The sequence below is a fragment of the Cervus elaphus genome, chromosome 18, assembly GCF_910594005.1.
Source record: "Cervus elaphus chromosome 18, mCerEla1.1, whole genome shotgun sequence".
NCBI classification, from domain to species: Eukaryota; Metazoa; Chordata; class Mammalia; order Artiodactyla; family Cervidae; genus Cervus; species Cervus elaphus.
Window position 1 is genome coordinate 76,465,985 of NC_057832.1, and position 11,786 is coordinate 76,477,770.

General features: G+C 56.4%; 1 protein-coding gene across 4 annotated transcripts; it reads left to right on the plus strand.

The window, feature by feature from the left end:
- Nucleotides 1-1,959: 1,959 nt before the first annotated feature.
- HOXA7 (homeobox A7) lies at nt 1,960-9,390 on the plus strand. 4 transcript variants are annotated; one of them, XM_043873306.1, is made up of 5 exons: nt 1,960-2,680; nt 2,793-2,913; nt 5,782-6,058; nt 6,304-6,891; nt 7,860-9,390. In XM_043873306.1, exons 4-5 carry the CDS (start codon nt 6,513-6,515, stop codon nt 8,192-8,194), a joined length of 714 nt encoding a protein of 237 aa, XP_043729241.1. In that variant the 5' UTR covers nt 1,960-2,680; nt 2,793-2,913; nt 5,782-6,058; nt 6,304-6,512; the 3' UTR covers nt 8,195-9,390. The 4 variants fall into 4 exon arrangements, with proteins under 4 accessions (XP_043729241.1, XP_043729245.1, XP_043729243.1 ...); XM_043873310.1 differs by lacking the exon at nt 5,782-6,058; XM_043873308.1 differs by lacking the exon at nt 2,793-2,913.
- Nucleotides 9,391-11,786: the final 2,396 nt, after the last annotated feature.

An 11,786-nucleotide genomic window follows, 5' to 3' on the forward strand; every position in this document is an offset into this window, starting at 1 on the left:
CTCTTTGTGCGGCAGAGTGATCTGCCCAGATACTTGAATACTGTGTTTTATTGTGGTAATTATGTTTTGTGACTCAAACTTCTGTGATGGGTGACGCACCCGTTGTGATTGTGAAAGCTAGAATTCGATTTGAACTCAGGTTGTTTATGAGGGGAGAAAGCAGTTGCATAGAGTATAGCTCTGTAGTGGAATATGTCTTCTGTGTAACTAGGCTGTTAACCTTTGATTGTAAACTAGCTGTAAGGATTTCCCAGTGACATAAAATTTTAAAACAAGAAAGCAAGCATTCTCCGGGACGCATAGATTCATGGTTTTCTCCATTTTTGAAATGCGGACATTTTAGTTTCTACACACTCTCTAGACTGGTCTTGTCCATTGTATATATACAATCCACATATTAAAGAAAAAGTAAACAAGCTTGAATATTGTTTTTGCACCAAACAGTGAGGAAATTTGGAGCTATACGTATGTGCAGATGGTTACTACCTATGGTTTACGTTTAATTTTAATTGGGGGAAAAATGAATGCTTATTGTAATGGAGTTAATTTTATTGATAATAAATTATACGCTATGAAACCGCCATTGGGCTACTGTAGATTTGTATCCTTAATGAATCTGGGGTTTCCATCAAGCTGAATGCACACTGTATATTTTGCAATAGTTACCTCAAGGCCTACTGACCAAATCGTTGTGTTGAAATGATATTTAACTTTTTGCCAATAAAATATATTGATTCTTTTCTAATTTCTGCGGGTCAGCTCTTTGCACCTTCTTCGGGGCAGGGGAGCCTGGGTAGGCTGGGGGTGGCAGAGCGGCTGAAATGCGGGAGAACGGAGCTCAGTTGTGTCTCTGACTTGGGAGCGTGAACCTGCAGTAGCCAGACCCAGGCGGCCCTCCGCTCTGCCTCCCGCGCCGGCTGCCTGGCGACTGCAGGCAGCGAGCAGAGGAAGGGTGGACAACAAGGGGCGGAGAGGCCCTGCTCCCGGCTTTGTGTCCGGTTGCGGGACTGCGGGGAGGCTTCAGAGAAGTTGGCCGGGCTGGGATGTCGCTTACGGCTGTCCAGTGGCTGGGAATGGCCATTCTTTCGTCTTGGCGCCCCAAGAATTCCCCAAACCCGGGTCCACCGCGACTGGAGGGGGGCCTGGATCTTCCCTGGCAGGGTGGGTAGGGGGAGCTGGGAGGGCGGTGGCAGGACCGAGAGCTGCCTAAGGCCTCTACCAGGAGGGAATCTGGAGCCCGGCCGCCCCAACGTGGCCGCGGGCACGGACAGTTGGCGGCTCCCAGGGGACTGGATTTTGCCCGCGCCCTCGCACCCCGCCCCCCGCATCCTGCCGGGCGGGCCCGCCCCGCACACCTCTCCCAAGCACAAGTCCTGACAGAGGCAGAGCCGAGGCAACTGACCAGCCCCAAGCGCCATAAAAGAAAATGAGGGCTGTTACCGTTTATGGGGTGTAAAGGGCTGCGGGGGGAACGGCCACAACTTCGGAGGCCCGAGCGCCTTCTAGATGTGGCGGAGGGTTCAGCCTCCTACCCCACTTTTCTTTTCTCGCCTCCCCGCCCTCGGCCCTCGGCCCTCGGCCCTCGATTTTTGCAGTTATCTGTGTTTGGGCGCGGAAAAGGGGAATGGGGACAACGGAGGGTGGGGCGTCCGCCCACCCCCACCCTGCCGCCAGGTTGGGACGCCCTCTGTTGTTGCAGACAGAGGAAACTTCAAAGAATGGGCAGTGAGGGTGTGCCATAAAGGCCGGGTCTGCGAACTGTCTGGAATTCGGCCCTTAATGGGTTTACAACTGTCCAGCCCCAATTAAGATTTTCCACCAAAGCCCTTTCATTTCTTGGCTCTGTCTGCCGCCGATAAAGCGGCTGCGGAAACAGCTCTCTTTTTTATGGGCACTGCCCTCTCGGTAGCGTAGATTCCGGGCTCTGTGCAGACCCCCCGGGGATGGGCCGTTGCCCGGCGTGGAGAGTGGTACCCCCGACCCGCGGCGGCTGCTGACGAAGTTCAGGCCGGGCGGCTGGGCTGCAGTGTCAAGGCAAGGCCAGCAGATGGCAGTATGGCTCCACGCAAGAGGCACCCGCGCCGCCATCTCCCGCCGCCGCGACCCGGGGAAGTTCCTAAAATGTCGACTTGATGCAAGCTCTTCTGGAATGGGAGCCCCAGATTTGAGCGAACGGCGGTCGTATATTTTCGGTGCCGCTCACGCCTGGCCAGAAGCCTCGCTGGGAGACAAAAAAAAAGCAAGCGACTGGGTCTCGCCTGACCTGCACAGTTCGCGCCCGCGTCTCTCCCCATCCTGGGCGGGGGCCTAGCGCTGCGGTGCTGCCGCTGTCCCGAGGCTGCGGGGCGGTAGCTCCAGGCGCGGGGACCGATCTAGGGTGACCGTGCCCACCCTGGGGCAGGCCTCGGGGCCTCACGACACTCGGAGAACGCGACCGACCGGCGGACAGACACCAGGACTAAGGCCTACAGCCCGTGGACCTGGTGACCCTCCAGAGGGCGCGCAGAGGGCAAACACAGTGGCCGAGGGTCCTGTGGCGACCCGAGAGACCCCCGAAGGCTGCGTCCCGGTGCAGGGAGAGTCAGCACTCAGAGGCGAGCCGGGACCCCGGGACTCGGCCGCCTTAAAAACGTCACGGGACAATCAGGCGGCTGAGAATTGGGCGTAAAGGCGTATCTTGGTAACTGTCTAGTATGGGTCTGGAAGGATGGGGAATCCCGGGACCGGGACCAGGAACTGCTTTGGTTATTCTAAAATACATGATATTTAAAATAATTATGTTTACATCCCAGCTCCAGGACAAGAGTTGACGTGGTGAAAGCCGCCCTTGCTTTCTCTCGCCTGCGAATTTCCTGGGTAGTGGAGGCATCAAGGCTACTCTGGCGTCCGTCCCCTGCTTCAGAGGCGAGGACGGTGAGGGAGGGAACCCCAATCCCATTCGAGCCTACCCTCGACCCTGGGCGGGGGTATACGCCTCAGACCCTTCCAGGAGGAGGCCCGGGTGCGTTCCCGCGTTTGCGAGGATCAGCCCCGGGTACAGAATGGTTTCAGGAGGAAAATGCAAAAGCAAACAGGGAACCCCGCCGAAGCAGTCCTGAGCCCTTGTGAACACGCCACGCGGTGCGTTTATTTGGGTTGTAATAATCTCCGCCAAGCCCACAAAATGTTTACAACCTGCTTCTCGGCGCTGTACACGCTGTAAAACCCGGGACTGCGTTTTTTTGGCTGACATCTCTCCTGGGCGTCACTATCCGTGTGTCTCTCTCCCCTCCTTTTTCTGTTTATATACACACGTTGGTATTACAGACACACGCCTTCATTATATTTCCTTACTTAATACATAAAATTTCACAGCCTTTGGTGAAAGGGGTTTTATAGCTTCCCCAAGAGTCACCCGTGGCCATGTCTCCAAGCCGCAGATACAAAGCTCGATTTATGTAACTTTAAATAAACGGCGAAGGAGCAGATCGGTGGTTACCGGTCACGGAGGCCCCAGGTAGGTGCAAGCCGGTCGGGAACTCAGAGGCCTCGTGGACTACCCCGGGCAAGGCCTCTCTTGCCCTTGGCCGGCGGGTGTCCGGGAGGCGCGCAGACGGGACCCCGCGGCAGCCGGAGCGCCTCTGCACTCCGATGAGTCGGTGTCCGAGTCGCGATGGAAGACTGCGCATTGGGTGCATAAGAGGCGCGCAATGTGAGCGCGGGTTGCGTGTGGCAACGTTTATAGAAGCAAATCTTCACCCGCCCGACTCCTGGCAGGCTCCATTCACCGCCCCAGAGCTGGGTTTACCTTCTTAGCTGGATTTCAATATTGAGGACCGTTTGGTAAAGAGAAGCAGGGGAAACACTTTGCTAGGTAGGTAGGACCCCAGCTCCAGGAGGGCCCTAGGAAAATGTCTTTATCTAAAGACGACTCGGCTGATAAGAAACCCGCCTTCACGTGGCCTGCTTCAGATTGAGCGTCAACGAGTATTTGTGTGAATATTATCACATTTAATCCAGCGCATGTGTGTCTGTCCCGCCAAATAAATAGAAAGCCGGAGGCTTGCGAACACGCATTTAAAGAGGCCATATTGAAAGCCTGGTCTTGTCTGGCTTTTCCGTTTTAAAACCCCGCTGCAGAAGGCAAGAGAGGAGAGAGAAGCTCAGAAACGAAAGGGAGGTTTCAGCACCCGTGGGGCTCAGCCGGGTTGGCTGACTTGGGCCCAGAAAGACTGAGGCCTTGCTGGCAGTATCTGGATCCTCTTTGGCCCAGGAGAAGAATCAGTGCATTCTGCCAGGATGGCTGGGACCTGCTCCCGACAAAACTCGGGCAGGGATGAGCCTGTGGCACGGGCTCCCAGACCTCTTGGCTGGGAACGGGCCCTTTCCTGCACTCCCAGAAATCGCTCCCCCTTGGTCTGTTGGGTCGCCTCACTAGGGCAGGTTCTACTACAAACGCCATAGCTGTCGGCTGCTCCAGCCCCCGGAGTCTAGACAGACGGCGGCGGCGGGCCGGTCTTTCTCTTTGCATCTTGCTCTGTGTCACCCGAGGAACAATTTATTGGTCTAAAGCTGTCTAATTCCGCTTCTTTGATCTCCTAGCCTTCTTGTTTGTTTGGTCTTTAATTTTCTTAGGTTTTTATTTCCTACCGGAAAGTAATGCTATTTGGAATATGTTTTTTTTTCATTCCTCTTACGCCCTCCATTCCCCAACGGGGACACGCTGTCACCCTGGTCCTCCATAAAGGGCATCCCTGGATATTGGCGCACCATGGCCCCTGCGCCCCCAGGGAAAACCACCAGGCACCCACCTGCTCAGACAGCCCCCACTTCCCCACCTATGCCTCAGGCAGTCCGCTAGGCCAGAGCTGGGACTCCATTTTCATCCAAGCGTGAACCCTCCTGTCACCTTTTGTGCTTCTGGGACCCCCCGAGAGCGTGTGGTGAACGGGGACAGCCCGAACCCTCTGAAAGTGATGGGAAGTGCTTTGTACACAAGGAATCAAACTCTATAACTCAGAGGAGAATTTCCGGGGCAATTCCATTGTGAGGTCGGGTTTATGGTGTGCAATCGAGCTGAGCAGTAAAAGGCGTACTAACCCGGCCGCTGGGCTTCCATCGCAGTCTGGGCAGTTTATGAGGCATTTAGGGGAAGGGTCGCCCCACCACCCTCTGGGGTGCTCCAACCCTGCGCCGGAGATTGGAGGCTTGGGAAAGTAAGGTCCTAGAGTGGGGGCCCTGCGTGGAAGTGAGTGAGACTACTTTGTGCTCCAGTCTTGGAAAAGTAAAGCCAGTCCTTGGAAAGGTGAAGCTGCCAGAGCTGCCTTTTGGAAAAGGTCTGAAGGGGGGGGGGGTCTCCCCTTCTGTTTGGGGGTCTCCAAAAGAAATGGAGGAATATAGGGGTTGTAGTCCCCAGGCCCCTGGGGCCTCTCTCCTCTCCAAATTGGCTCTAAAGCATGTTTGGCGCCCAGGAGAAGGTAGCCGGGGCCCAGGGATGTCCCCAGTGAAGGCTACCAGAAACCTTATAGTAATATTGGCACCTGGAAAGGTGTGGGCCTGAGGTCCCAACAAGCTGGGGGAGAGATTTGGTTCTCTTTGAGCGAAGAGGAACCAAGAGTTGCACGGAGGACAAGACTGTCCACGCATTTCTTCGGCTGCCAGAAGCCAGCCAGGTGCCCAGGAGAGAACGCACAGAGCCTGCCCAGCCAGCGGTGTTCGGGAGGAGGGAAGGAAAGCTCATGTTAATAAATCTGCTGGCAAATGAGGCTCATTAATAGATAAATATTTCACTGTTTCCTTTAGGAGAATAAACAGTGCGCCGCCGATTTAGGAAAGGAGGCTGGGAGACCTTGACTTTATTCCAACCACATGGTTTCAGTCTGTGGTGGCCTTCCTGCTGCAGCTGCAAGCGACGCTGCGCCGGCCCCATCTGGATCGGAGTCTAAGTCGGCCTCTGGCCCACTGGACTTGGGACGGGGAACGTAGGCAAAGAGTCGATTTGCCCAGAGCTGAGACTTGTCCGCTTGGCCACCGAGTACAGGGCCCGCACTTCGGAGCGCAGAGACCCTCCCTGGCTTGGGTGAGTGGGTAGAAAAGAGGGGCAGGGAGGACCCGCCAGCTTGGTCCAGCGTCCGGGAATAAGCAAGGAAGGGACTGCGCCCGGCCGGTTCCACGCGGCCTCTGCCGGCCAGGGGCCCGGGCTGGCGGCGCGCGGAGCCTCCACGCGGCGCCTCGGGAGTCCTTTTCCCGCGGGATGCGCCAGGCCTGCCGGGTGCGGACAGATTCGTTGGCCACATATTTGAGCCTGTTTCCCTTCCATTCTAGGCTGCCGCGGGCCCAGCCGAGCGAGACCACCTGTGAGGGCGGCTGAGATTGGCGGAGGCAGTCATGTGGGCGGTCACGTGCTGCGGCGAGCTCCGTCCAAAAGAAAATGGGGTTTGGTGTAAATCTGGGGGTGTAATGTTATCATATATCACGCTACCTCGTAAAACCGACACTGAAAGCTGCCGGACAACAAATCACAGGTCAAAATTATGAGTTCTTCGTATTATGTGAACGCGCTTTTTAGCAAATATACGGCGGGGGCTTCTCTGTTCCAAAATGCCGAGCCGACTTCTTGCTCCTTTGCGCCCAACTCGCAGAGAAGCGGCTACGGGGCGGCCGCCGGCGCCTTCCCTTCGACCGTACCGGGCTTGTACAATGTCAACAGCCCCCTCTATCAGAACCCCTTCGCGTCTGGCTACGGCCTGGGTGCCGACGCCTACGGCAACCTGCCCTGCGCCTCTTACGACCAAAACATCCCGGGGCTCTGCAGTGACCTCGCCAAAGGCGCCTGCGACAAGGCAGACGAAGGCGGGCTGCACGCCTCGGCCGAGGCCAATTTCCGCATTTACCCCTGGATGCGGTCTTCAGGTAGGCGCAGCCGCTAGGCGGGCCGGGTGGGCGGGCGGACTGGGAGCTGGGAGCGCCGGGCTGGGGGCGCGGAGCGCGGAACGAGGCGGCTGCGAGCCGGCGGCCCCGTGACTCCTGGCGGCGCTGCCTTTCTGGTTTTAATTAGAGCCGAGGCGCCATAGCTTGGAGAGCTCCTAGCATTGTATGTAAATGAGGCTCATAAAACTTTTTATGGCCCAATTAATGGGTTCGATCCTCGTAAATTTATTTAACTCCATTTGCCTTGGAATCTCAACATTAAGTTGCTTTGCTCTCTATTCTCTTATCCTCTTTCTCCCTCCCTTTCTTCTCTCTCCCTCCTCCTTTTCCTTTCAGCCTGGCTTTTCTTCTCAAAAGCAAGGAGAGCCAAACCCTTTAGGGTCCCTCCTGCGCCCCTGTGTCAGGGGCCATTTAAAGGTAGGGAGGGTCGGATGGGTGGGAGTGGAGAGAGAGAGCCCAGTGCCCTAGGAAGGTCCGGGGATGGGGGCGCGGGCTGCTGGGGAGGAAAGGCGCCCTTGGAGTGAGGGCCGCCGGAGAGGGTCTCCCACTTGCCTAGCTAGGCGGGGAAGCGGCTGGCTCGCCTTTGAATGGCAAAAGCGCAGCGTCTCCCACTTGCCCACACTCTATATTTACAATTTCCCTTTGTCAGGGGGAAGCAGGACATTGTGGAAGCCTAGCCGCCTGGAAAGAGCGGTTGTAAAGTTGGGATTCTGCGCCTTCCCCCCTCACAGAGCTGCCTGCGCGTCTGGCACCGCAGTCGGGGTCTTCCGCTAAGACTCCCGCTCCTCCCCCGGCTCAGGTTGGGGGCGCAGGGCGGTGGGGGACTCGGAGCTGGGTCAGGGCCCGGAGGGAGATGCGCGCTCCTGGATGGCAGCCGGGTTGATGCCCTGGCCTGTGTCCCTGTCGGCTTGTCTGTCCTTGTGTCCATGTGTCCATGTGTCTGCTCGCAGGGCCGGACCGAAAGCGGGGCCGCCAGACCTACACGCGCTACCAGACGCTGGAGCTGGAGAAGGAGTTCCACTTCAACCGCTACCTGACGCGGCGCCGCCGCATCGAGATCGCTCACGCGCTCTGCCTGACCGAGCGCCAGATCAAGATCTGGTTCCAGAACCGCCGCATGAAGTGGAAGAAGGAGCATAAGGAGGAGGGTCCGGCCGCTTCCGGCGCCCCCGAGGGTGCCGCGCCCGCCGCCTCTTCAGCCGCCGCCGCCGCCGCCGCGGACAAGGCCGACGACGAGGACGACGACGAGGAGGAGGACGACGAGGACGAGGAGGAGGAGGAATGAGGGCCCTGGCTGCACCAGACAGTCTGGAAAGCGTCTTTAGAGACTGATTTTATTTACAAAAGTGGAAAAAGAAAATGTAAAAAAAAAAAAAAAACACCCACTCCCCAACCTGCATCCAATCTACCCCATTACCCACTCCAGCTCCCAGTTTTTTTTTGGACTGAGCAGTCACCAAACTGGGTCCCGCTGGGGATCCCCTCTGCCTCTGAGGACCCCCAACAGACACCCCCAACCCCAGGCCGACCAGCTCTGCGCTGGCACGGTTAAAATACTACCTAGCACAGGCCTCCTCTGGGAGAGGCACTCCCAAACTACCTATGGGCCCAGCCCCAGAGGGCCTCCACTCCCAGGAAGCCCAGAAGTGTCCCAACACTGTCAGACCCCCAGCACCTCCCCCAGTACCCGCAAGGACCTGATTCTCAGTACTACCTACTCGCCCCAAACTACCTATTTTGTGCTCGCTGGCTCGCCTGCTACCTATTGCTGAACCCTCCCCCCTCCTCGGCCAGGCCTCTGCTGCTTCCGGCTAGTAGCCTTTGGGGTCCCTGAGGCTGCGCTGAGAAGGCGCTGGGATCCGGGGACCAGGGCATTGGCTTCTATTTAAATGGAAAATAATATATTTATTCCAAAGCATTCTAAGTGCTACAATCTAGAATTCCTCCTTCTTTGGTCTGGGCACCTCATGTTCAGGCCCATCATCCCCTCCTTCTGGAGCATTCCCAAGCTAGCTGCCTGGGCCTCTGGGTTCGCTTCTGCTTAGTAGGACTGCAGAGATGCTCCCAGCCTCCCTGCCCCTCCCCTGGCCCTTGTGTCCTACTGTCCAGCCATGTTGAATATGTGTACCCTGACTTTTCCTACAATGGCAAATATTGTATATTTGAACATGATTTTTTTTTTTTTTGGTCATTTATATAGTCTTGGAGCTCATTTGTAAGGCAATGTCCTGACTTGGGAAGGATGTGTTAATGGGGTGACTTTGTAGCATGGTGTGTTGTCTTGAGCTAACTCTATAGCCGGTGAGGGGACTTATGCCCTTCCCAGTGCCCTTCATCTCTTGTGTTGTCCTGTGTCCCCCTCATCCCTCTCAGCTCTAGCCTGGGCTTCCAGGAATGGGAAGGTACATTTTCCTACACTTCCTGTCTTGCCCAGTTAACAGTGTTTTATGTAACAGAAAAATAAAGATGCTTGATGACAAAGAACTGTGGACTGCTTTATCTGGGAGTTGTGGTGTGCTGGGGAAGAGAGAGAGAAGCATGACTGGAGAGCAAGCCCTGGCTAGGTCTGTATGGCCAAAGGGGCTTTGGGACAGCAAAATGGAAGGACGGATAGGGTTCAAGTGCTGGGTGTCATGTACTAGTGTATATGCCTGTTGGCTCCCTTTTCGCATGGATTGCTATGGAGATTTATATAGGTGTGTGTACCTCTTTGTGTCTTTATTTTTGTGAGCCCACAACTATGTATTTGTGTCCATAATTGTGTGCACACATTTTTGGGTGTCCATAATTGTACATGTACATTTCTGTGTGGAGATTTTTGTCTGGTTTGGGTGTGTATACAAACATCTTCCAGATCCCTAAAAACGGAAATCTTCGATTGATACATTATAATCTATTCTATGAACCTCCCCCAAACCCTCCATGGATTCCAGGAGAGAATCCCAAGTCCACCCTTTCCTCTAAGGTTATAGAGTGGGTTCCAGAAGGTATATCATCCTGCAACTGATTCCGAATTCCCCAGGAGCCCTGAACCCAGCCCAGGAAAGGACGCAGGATTCAGGGCCTCTGATGCCGCCCCCAGCCCCACATTCAGGAAAAGCGAGGCGGCCCCAGAACCCAGCACTGAAGCTAAGGGGTAGGAAGGGGCACTGGCCACAGACCCCGCTGCGAAACCCTGGCAAAGGCATCTGGATGCGGAAAATGAGGGGCTGGGGCTGGGGAAGAGGCGAGGGGCGGTGGGGACAGCGCAGAACAGTGGCAGCTCGGCGGGCGAAGACCTCGACTCCCGTCTCCTGCTTGGGCTGGACCCGCTTCTTATTACTCCTTTTAATAACCCCCCGGCACAACTGGGTCTGTAAAACCTGCGGCCCCAACTCGGGGCCGCCTCGGTGGTAAGATGGCGCCGGTGTAGGAGCTGCCTCCTCTTAGTGATGGGGAAAGGGTCATAAATCCGTTGTTGTTTATGAAAATTTACAACTTTGCAATACAACTTTATGAGTTGTTCGGCCCTTCCATTGGCCGCTGTCGGTCATGTGGATGGGAACCGTGAACATGAACTTTTTTATAATTTCCCTTGCGAGAATAGAGCCGCATTCTTTTGCTCCGCTCCGTCCTGCCTGCTTCGGAGCTCAGCCTTCCAGCCAGGCTCGGCTGTGCTTTGTCCGGCGATGGCGAGCGAGATGAGGCCCCGGCCCGGCCCGGCCCAGCCGCTCCCGCTGGAGGTGGGGTGTGCCCAGTTCCTGGCGCCGTGGCGGCCGCTTTGCAACTCGCAACCTGGCTAATTTCCTGCGTCCTCTAGCACCACGAAGGACAATTCGTCTCCCCAGGCTGCCCAAGCGACAGCTGTCAGAGGGACTGGAGCTTCTGGGAACCGCCATCTGAAGGTGAGACACGTGGGGAGAAAGGAGCAAAGGTGGTGAGGAGGCAGCGGGCGCCGGCGGCACTGGGAGAGAGCACCCCAGGGCGGCCCTGGAAGGGGGCAGACCTAACCCTCTCCCACCCACCTACCCGTTCACACGCACCCCCATCACACACCACAGTTCCCACACGCCAACACACACACACTCCCTCCCTCCCTCCCCTCTCCCCGGCGTGCTCACCTTGGCTCACCTTCCTTCCGTGCCACAGCTCCCTGGCACGGGGCAGCGCCAACTGAGGGCTTCTCTCCCCGTCCCCAGAGACCTCGCAGAGCCCCCAAAAGGAAGTGACCGTGCACCCTGCGTTCCCCACCAGCCTCCCGGGTTTGGATTTTTTTTTTTTTTCTTTTCATTCATGACCCAACTGGCAGGATTGAATCCCCCTCCAATTAAATGGAGATAGTTCCCGAGGTGGGAAGATGGTAAGTGAGGAGGGCAAAGTGAATTCATCGACAGGCGTTTTTATCACAGTACCTTCTATTCCTTGGGAAGTGGTTTCTAGACAGTAAAGGTAGAATGAGCAAAAAACCAAAAACTTACTAATTCAGCCAGAGTCCTCTGCTGAGTGCCTGCTTCGCTTCGCGTGGTTTTCCGATGAGAGAGATGTCTGGAGCGCGCGGGGAGAGGGAACAGGTTCGTGGGTGGAATTCTGTGTTGAAGGAGAGGATGGGGTTAATTGTTGGGTGTTGCTTGGCGGGAAGTTTCGGTGCAGAGGATGTAGTGGTGTTATTGTGAGTGGCAGGGGCCGCAGCTAAGGTTGAAGGAAGGACACAAACCGAGTCTGGGCGATAGGGGGACACCCCCCTCCCCAACCACCTCGGCGCAGCGGGATGTCTGGCGACCGCGCTCCCCATCTCCCGAGAGAGAACTCTCCCCGAGAGAGAACTGTGCAGCCGCCTGGGAGGAGGCGCGGAGGGTGCGTCGGGCGTGGGCTTGAAGGAGAGCGGTGGCGCAGAGCTG